General features: G+C 48.4%; 1 protein-coding gene across 1 annotated transcript; it reads right to left on the bottom strand.

Moving 5' to 3' along the window:
* Nucleotides 1–508: 508 nt before the first annotated feature.
* SOX11 (SRY-box transcription factor 11) lies at nucleotides 509–8341 on the bottom strand. Its single transcript, XM_075498005.1, has one exon. The coding sequence runs from the start codon at nucleotides 8025–8027 to the stop codon at nucleotides 6816–6818; it is 1212 nt and encodes a 403-aa protein (XP_075354120.1). The 5' UTR covers nucleotides 8028–8341; the 3' UTR covers nucleotides 509–6815.
* Between the last annotated feature and the right edge of the window lie 953 nt (nucleotides 8342–9294).

Consider the following 9294-nt stretch of genomic DNA (forward strand, 5'->3'; position numbering starts at 1 on the left):
ACCTTTTTATAGTTCCAAGAATTGATTACAGGGTTCTCATAAAAACATTTTCATAACTAGAATCTTAATACAGAATGATTTTTTTTCTATGCCAAAATACATTTAGATGGTAAATTGTTTGTAGAAAAAGATACAGAGAGAAATGGGGTTTGCTGGCATATAATCCATCTTATTTCATTCTTTCATGGTCAACTTTAAAGCAGTATCTAAAATGTTTATCATAAAATACTTTATTGTTTTATCCAGAGTCTTAACCAGAAAAAAAAAAGGAAGTTAATTGGCTTATTCTCTGTTTTAGTGTCTCTCAGGCGTGCCCAGAACAGCACTTACCCTCTGTAGATGTTACCTTGACCATAACTATCTGTCGAGGGTGTTTTTGAAAGACACAACATTCCCATTGACTTTAAGCTTTGGGTGCCCGCAGAACGAAGAGTCGATTCACTATAATAGCTGAACTGCGTTTACCAAATGCAACACTGGAAAAAAAAATCCACATAAAAACACATAGGAAGATTGATCACACAATTTTATTAGAGTCTTTTGAACAATTGCATTATGTTGTTCCTTTATTTAAAAACTCTTGCAAAAAAAGACATTGGAGTGGACTGGTTTCAACCCTGAGCATTAACACTGCATATCAAGTACTGTAGTAAAGAAGCTGGTTAAGTTTGTAGCACTAGCACAAGTCACTGATATTAATCCTCTAGGTGATCAGGTTTTTACAAAAAAAATACATAGTTTTCAATAAATAATGCTTAATTTTACAACTTTGATACAGCAATGTCATACACTGTTTTGACACATACTAAACTCTGCATGCTATATAGTCTACTAGAAGACAAAACTTTGCCATGCATTTTCTTTTTCTAGTGCTAGAAAACACTTTGTCCTCCAGTGCATTGCCTCAAGCAGCCTTACCATCTTCCTTCTCTCACAGCAATAGGCCGTGCACTGGCATGCAAAAACCTCAAGAAAAGGTTTCCCCCCCACCATCACTCAGACTTCTAAACAAAAGTACTTTTCAGCTTTTCCCCCCAAGACCTGGAGTGGCTATGAAAACTAATTTCATGTGGCCTTGAAAAGTCTTTGAAATTACATATTTTAAAAGTGTCATGCTTGAAAAACTGCTCTAAAACATTCAATTTCCCCCACCTGTGGCCATCATGCAACATCATTGAAATGTTGTAACCATCAAAAGTCCCACACTGGAAAACAGGCCTCCATTTTAAAACAGCCCACCAAAAAAATAAAAGGAAAGAAGAAAAAAAGTATCACAGCATTTATGTAAAGACTCCAAAACGCCAACATATGTACAAGAGCAAAACCAGATACAAATTGTAAATGAACTAACAATGGCATATAACTCTTCTCCCTGGCTTCGCCAGGAGTTGAGGCAAGTTGGTTTTGGAGATAAGCAGGACGATGGAAACAAAAACAAATTGTGACAATGGGAGTTCCTGGATTAATCATTATTATTTGATCAAATTTCTTCAAGCGGTAAATCGGTGTCTTGATTTTCTTGGAAGTGGGAATTACCAAAATCTAAAGCCCTAATTAGTAACATACAATTCTAAATCAAACCTGCTTCTGAGTATTTGTAAGTCTTAGAAGTTTGGCGCCCTTGCGCTTTTTCATCCTGCAAGATCGCACTTCACAGAAAATCCAGATGTTGTAGCTAACCACAAAAGAAGAAATTTGATTAATTAATAAGGATTGAAACCTCCATTCTCACACTTCCAGGTTGTTGTTCATCATTGAAAACCATTCACCCCTTCTTATCCATATTGCTTTAGGGGTTTCCTTGTATCTACAGAAGTCATTCCTTTGAAATTGCTGTCAATCACAATTTTCTAAGAGTTTTTAAAATATTCCTATCTTTGCACTGGCATAAGTATTGGGTTTTCTAAGAGAATCTCAACCCAAAGAAGGTATTACTTTTATACATGAAATATTACGAACTTTTGTTTCCCTTTTTGTAAGTCATTCTACACTTTCTGCACATTTGTGCTTTATATTGAATATAAAAATAGGTCTTTAAAACTCTATTTACTTTAAACTCACTAAAAAACTACTTGCTTGTGAAATTCTCTTACAAATTCACTGCATCCATGTAGAGAAGATAAAACTAATTAGGCAGTTAATTGGTATAGGTAGTGTGCAAAAAAATTAAGAAAAACAAAAACAATCACAGCCTTCGATGTGGGTGAGGGGAAAGGAAATAAATCAAAGGAATACAACTGTATAGCAGGGGAAATGTAAGGCAACTCTTTGTATTAAGTTTTTGTTGTTTGTTTTTTTCCTGGCCATGCTTACAAATGAAGGTTAGGAGGAACTAAGACACCTATCCTGCCAGCAGCCCTTGAGGCAAAAACTCCCATTAAGCTCAATGAGAATTTTTTTTTTTAACCAGCGCAGGTTTAAGGCCTTACCAGGCAACAATTGTGAAGATGTAAAAAGGAACTTCATGAACCGCGTTGAATATTAAACACCTAAAAATTATATGGCCCTGACTTTGACCCCACACCAGTTTTACCTTCGTGTAACAACAGAGTTGCACTTTCCTCAAACAGGCATGAGTGAAGGATCAGACTGCACGCATGCAAATCACATTCAATAGACTTGAAGAAGTTTCATCTGAACGACAGTGAATGCCTAAAGAGCATGTAGCACTTAAAGGATGCTCGGAATGAGTCTTTCTACCACATTTGTAAACGACTGCACTTAAAGGAAGAAAACAGTTCCTAGTTGTGGTTCTTTTAAAAGGAAGAGAGGAAAAACATAAGGAAAACAACGAAGGGGGAAAAATGGTACGTTTACAAGACTGATCACTTTAAAATTAGAAAGAATCATCATGTTTGATTAGGTTTTACATTGAGTTGACATCCTCAGTGTTACCAAGTAAACTGTCTTTCCACATAAAAAAGCTCATTTTTCTCCCTTCTGTCACTGAGTCCTATTACACTTAGAGTAGTATTGTACAGAGACAAATGCAAAGAATGTGGAAAAAAAGGCCACAGGAGATACTAAGCCTGCAACAGGACTGCTCTAGCATGTCAACAAGGATTCCTATGTACACTAAAAAATAAAAAGAGAAACAGAGGTATGAATATTATTGGATACGACAAAAGCAAAAAATATGAGAGTAGCCTAGCAGATGCTATTTTTCATGATTAGAAGATTGTTTTCTACTCTCACTGAGATCAGCAGGAGCTTAGGCATTCAACAGCATCAAACTTCAGCCCTAACAATGTAGTGGCTTAAACAGAACACCACCACCTCTTTTTTCCTTGAGCAATATGCAACAATAAACTCTGAAATAAAAGAAACTCAAATGTCTGGACAAAAATTGTCTCCCTGCACCATATACCTTCACTCAAAATATTCCTCTGATATAGTAAAGTATAATTCCCATCTAGAAGAAAGAAAAGATATACTTCTGAGTGGGTATTATATTCTTTGACTAAAGTAGACCTGTTGCTCATTTAAAATATGCCTGACTGCTCTATACTTGGATCCTTTAAATCAGTTATCCTTGACTAATATTTTAAATGGTAATTTTAAAAACATCTTCCAAAAATATATGCAAGTCAAAACTTTTGTAGGCTGAGACACAGACCTTATTACAATGCAAACTAAATGCAGCCCATATTTGACCATAATCGTTCATAACTCATTGAACATCTGTAAAGCACAAATGTTTAATGACACTGCCTATTATCACTTTAATAAACAAGGATGCATATCAGAAGAAAGGGACTGGAAGAACAAGTCCCCATACTCTCATGATAGCTTGAAGAATTACTAAGAGAATTTTGGCTCAGTTTTAAGACTTAGAACCTGATCAACTTACTCCATCACCCTAGCCCAAAAAAGGATTTTCCATAGCAGGATAGTGAATGGCTAGGCTAGAGCACTTCAGTGTATCTATTTTCTTTCACTCTTTTGCCTTAGAAGAGATAAATGTCATTTGTTTTCAATCTGATTTCTAAGTTATTACATGGAGAACACACTAATCATTTGAGACCAAAAACTGAAAATTCAAGAAACTCTGTTTTATTGAGGACTATCCATTGCCAAGGATATCTTGTATATTGTAATTAAGTTTGTTTTAAAACACAGTTTCTCATAAAGAATTATCACAATGCAAGACATAAATTTGAGTTCCCAGATATGCTATATCTCTTTTCTGATAGCAAAGATTTAGGCCAAACAACTTTTATTTAGAATCATGAGTGTTTTATTATTATTATTATTATTAGAAAGAGATCAGATTATATTAATCATTTTACTACCAGTTTAACTAACCTAAAGTAAGATATCTCACCACTTAAATGCCTAAGAGTTGTCTTTGATTAAACATAACATGCATGCAGGTTTTAATGTTATGTTTTATTATGCCTTACAAATGTGTATGCAGGATTTTCATTTCAGCAAGTCTGAAAGCCTGTAGCAGTGGTTGCCACCAAATACCAGCACAGTGAATTGTCCCTGTAAACAGCTGGATCATTAATTAGTGGAGAAAAAAAAATAATTTACCAATGCCTAGCCGATAAAAAGTAAACTTATTGAGAAAAACTTCCACCTTGTGAGTCTGGTTATTGCCATCAGCAGTCACTTCAGAGCGCGCAACTGGAATCTGACGGCTCCTAAGGTAAAAAAAATTCAAAATGCACACTGACAAAGTCTGCTCACCTACAGCAGAAGCTCGTACCCCCCTTCCTTCCCACGCCCCGGCCCGGGGCGGCGGGCAGCTCTCCGCGGAGGGGCCGGAGCCGCCCCGCCGGCCGAGCGCTGCCCGAGGGCGGAGGAGATGCGGCACCGCTGCTCGGAGCATCCCCGCCTCAGCTCTCGCCCAGGCTGCTCAGCAAAAAAAGGGGAGAGCGGGGAGGAAAAGGGAGCAGCGGGGGGGAGCACCGGGGGCGCGCGGCGGGGGCGGCGAGGCGCGTCCCCCGCGGCGGCGGGAGCGGGCACCCGGCCCCGTCCGCCCCGAGAGGGCCCGGCCAGCCCGCCGCGCCCCCGCCCGCAGCCCCCTCCCTGGAAACGGGATGCGGGGGGCCGGCGGCGCGGCCCCGGGGAGCCGGGCTCGTTCACCGCCGGCGGGGGGGGAAGGCGGGAGAGCCGAAAATACCCGGGGCGAGACAACCTGCCGCCGCCCGGCCCGGCCCGCGGCGAGCCAGCCCCGGCCCCGCCTGACGGTGACCCCCGCCGCCGGCGGGCACCCACCGGGGCCCCGCGGAGCAAAATCGGGGGAGGAGGGGGGTGTGGTGTGTGAAAAAAGTAAAAGAAAAGAAGCAGTCCTTACTCTCCTTCCCCCCTAGCTACGGTCATGCACAACAGCCTACAGCTACCGCTCCTCCGCGGGCGAGGGGTGACAACATGGCATCTCCAGCGTTACTTCTACAGACACTAATAGCGATACGAGTTTCTATCAGTTCCAGCTGATTTATTAAAATTGTCAAGATACAGACTTTCAGCATTAAAAAAAAAAAACAGGCTATGATGTTGACAGTGCACAAGTCTGCTTTTGCCATCATTTGCTACAAAATATGCAGATGGTCTGTACTTTAGATTATATTGCACAACATGAGAAACTTTTTTAACTATGTGCCTTTTTTCTTTTTTTTTTTTTTTGCTAAAATCGAGAATCCAGTTTCATACCTTCCATCTGGGGCCCCATCCACATATCACAGCGTATGAGATACATAAAGTCCTACTATAGTACAGTACATATACAATCTTTTAAACTAAGATAACAGCTCTGAGGTCTATATCACCATTTTCAATAAATCTTTACCTACAAATATTGAACAAATCTGAACTATAGCTGTACAAAAAAAGTGTTTGTTCCTTTTTTTTTTTTAAAACCACAAGGCCTTTAGATGCAAGGATTATTTTTTTAAAATTTTAATCCTTTTAAAACCAGGACGTAACGTACCAACAAACTTGCATGCTAAAAACAGAGAAAAAAAAGAAAATAAAAGGGAAGAAGTGCCTGAAAAGTCTTACTGAAAAAACACAGCAAGAATGTTCCCTTTTCACTGTACAAAAATACGCCTGAAAATATATTAATTTTTAAAAAAGACTGAGGTCTGTTATGTATCAAAAATGTTTCAATACCTTTTTGTACTGAGGTCTAGGCTGTCTGGTATTCAATCAAGGAGGTATAAGGGAACAAGTTACAAAAAAAAAAGTTGGCAAGTAGAAATCACATTTGTAAAACCATAAACAATTTGATCTGAAAAGTAAACTCTGATCTTAAGTCAGTTCAGTTATTTGTAAGCGTTTGTACAGTCTGCATTTTTTCAAGCTCCCTGCAGCTTTGTTAAGAATCGGATGCATAGAAGACATCAGTTTTCTCCCTCCAAAAAAAGTTGCAATGGTCCCTTTCGGAAAAAAAAAAAATAAAAAAAATCAGAACAGTTCTTTAAGATCTCTCACGGGAAAAAAAAAAATCCACAAACCCCCTTGAGTAACAGTTGTGCTGCCAAAAGACTTCTTTGCAGACCATCTTCCAGACTTCAATCAGAGACCGACAAGCTTCAAACAGCGCCTTCTGTATCATTTTTTCCCCCAGTCCCATTTGCCTTTGCTGTTGTTGTTGTGATCACCAAATGCAATAAAAATTAAAAAACACAAAAATAAAAAAAATTAAAATCACAACTCCCGGGCTCGGAACTAACTTCGAGATTTTTTTTTTTAAAAGAAAACAAGACTTTTTTTTAATCAGCATCATCAGCATCATCATCATCACCGGCGTCGCGTCGCTCCAGCTCCGCCGCTGCCTCGCCGCCCGCCCTCGCCGCCGCCGCCCCCGCTCAGTACGTGAACACCAGGTCGGAGAAGTTCGCCTCCAGCCAGTCGCCCGCGATCATCTCGCTCAGCTCCGGGGTGCAGTAGTCGGGGAACTCGAAGTGGGAGCCGAGGCTGCCCTCGCTGAAGGAGTCCAGGTCCTTGTCCACCAGCGAGAGGGAGAGGTTGCCGGCGGCGGCGCCCGCCCCCAGCTCGGCGGCGGCGTGGCCGTGCTGGGAGAAGTTGAGGCTGAGGTCGAAGAGCAGGTCGTCCGCCTCCTCGCTGCCGGCCGACGAGGTGGAGATGGACCGGGAGGAGGCCGGGGAGAGGCCGGGCGGCTGCTGCGGCGGCGGCGGGCCCTGCTTGGTGATGTTCTTGAAGCTGTAGTAGAGTCTGCTGCCGCCGCCCGCCGCCGCGGCGCCGCCCCGCACCTCCTCGTAGAGGCTCGCCCCCTCGGTGGACTCCGCCGAGGAGCTCAAGGTGGGACTCGCCGGCACTTTGGCCACGTTGTACCGCCGCAGCTGCTGCGGCCCCGGCTCCTCGTCCTCCTCCTCCTCCTCCGCCTCCTGCTTGATCCGCAGCTGCAGCTCGTCCTCCTCCTCCTCCTCGTCCTCCTCCTCGTCCATGAAGACGCACTTGACCGTCTTGCTGCTCACTTTCAGGGTGCCGAAGACGTACTCGTCCCCCGCGTAGTCCCCGTGGTGGGCGGCTTTGGCGCCCGGCTTGGGGGGCGAGGAGGCGGAGGAGGCTTTCAGCTTGCTACACTTCTTGCTGGAGCTCTTGGCGCTTTTGCTGCCGCCGCTGCTGGTGGGTGCGTTTTTCTCCGGACTTTGGCTGGCATTGGGCTTGGCCGACGGGTCCATTTTGGGCTTTTTCCTGGGCCGGTATTTGTAGTCGGGGTAATCGGCCATGTGCTTGAGCCGCAGCCTCTCCGCCTCCCGGATGAAAGGGATCTTCTCGCTGTCCTTCAGCATTTTCCACCGCTTGCCCAGGCGCTTGGAGATCTCCGCGTTGTGCATGTCCGGGGACTGCTCCATGATTTTTCTCCTCTCGATCTTAGACCACACCATGAACGCGTTCATCGGCCTCTTTATGTGCCCCGACGCCGTTTTGCACCAGTCCGGATCGCTCTCGTCCAAAGCGACCGGGCTGCAAGCCATGAACTCGCCCTCTTCGGTGTCCATCGCTTCCCGGGGCAGGTTGCTCTCCGCCTCCGTACTTTCCGCTTGCTGCACCATGGTGCGGTCCTGCCGAAGCGCCGCTCTTCCCGCCGCGCCGCTCCCCTCCGAGCCAACAAAGCCGCTCCGCCGCCCCCTCCCACCGCCGCACCTTGCCCCTGCTGCGAGCCGAGCCGAGCTCTCCGCCGCGCTGCAAGGCGGAGCCCGCGGGGCGACCGGCGGGCGCTCGCTGCTGCCCGCAGCCCCGGCGGCCCGCTGCGGCCGGGCCGGGCTGGGGCGCGGCTGGGCTGGTGCGCTCGGCGCCGCGCTCTGCCCGTGCCCCGGCCTCGCGCCGCCGCCCTGCCCCGCCGCGCGCGCTCCCCCTTCTGCGAAACTCCCGGCTCCTCGCCCAACTAGTTATCAGCGCCTCATATGGGTGACATCACTCCCGCCGCCGGCCAATGGCGGCGCTCGGCCGCGCCCACGGCACGCCCACCGCTTTTATCGCTGCCCGCCCCCCGCCCCGCGCTGACACACCCCCGGCGCGGGGGGCGGCGGTGGCGGGGGAGGGGGCGCTGCCTCTCGCTCTCGCCGGCTCGCCCCTGCGCCCGGGGGGCGGCGGCGCTGCGGGGGGGTTCGCCCGCTGGCTGTGGCTGCCGGCTGCCGCCGGGCGCGGAACGGAACGGAGCGGGGCGAGGCGGGGAGGGAAGGGGAGAGGGCCGGCGGCGCCGGCGGCGGCGGCTCCGCCGCGGCTCCCCCGCGGCCCGCTCTCCTCAGGAGGCTGCGGGAGCCCCGCGCGGCTCGGGGCGGCGGCGGCGGGCGGCAGGGGGCGCTGGCGCTCCGCGGCCGCCCCAGCGACGGCCCCTCTGGCGGGAGCGGGGCCAGGCGCCGGTGCCGTCCCCGCCGCCTTCCCCTGCTCCTCGCCGGCAGATGCGTGGGACGGCCCTCGCCGGCGGAGATTGCCTTCCGCGGCCGTCTCCCCTTCCGCAGCGGGGCCGGGGCCGTGGAGCCCCGGAGGAACGCCCTAGGCGCCTCGGTTCTCTGCCCTCGTGGGCCCCCCGGGGCTTGCCTCGGTGGCTTGTCGGCAGCGAACGGGGCTGCGAGGCCGCAGGGCAGGGCCTGGCACGCTCCTGGGGCGGGGGGGGCCGGTTGCCTGTGGACGCGGACGGTGCCTCGGCGGCCCCGGCCTGCTGGGCGGCGGTGCCCGCTGCTCCTCAGGGCCGGGCCAGCACGGGCGGCCTGCCCGGGGCGGGGGGGGAGGTCCCCCTGCCCCCCGGGGAAGGCTCAGGCTGCCCGCAGGAGATGAGCCGAATAAGGGAGGTCGTCGCACCCACCTGGAGGCATTTCC

The sequence above is a fragment of the Mycteria americana genome, chromosome 3 (assembly GCF_035582795.1).
Source record: "Mycteria americana isolate JAX WOST 10 ecotype Jacksonville Zoo and Gardens chromosome 3, USCA_MyAme_1.0, whole genome shotgun sequence".
In the NCBI taxonomy this organism is placed as follows: Eukaryota; Metazoa; Chordata; class Aves; order Ciconiiformes; family Ciconiidae; genus Mycteria; species Mycteria americana.

Excerpts from the sequence above, each read along its gene's own strand:
- SOX11 (XM_075498005.1), bottom strand. The coding sequence starts at position 8,027 with ATGGTGCAGCAAGCGGAAAGTACGGAGGCGGAGAGCAACCTGCCCCGG.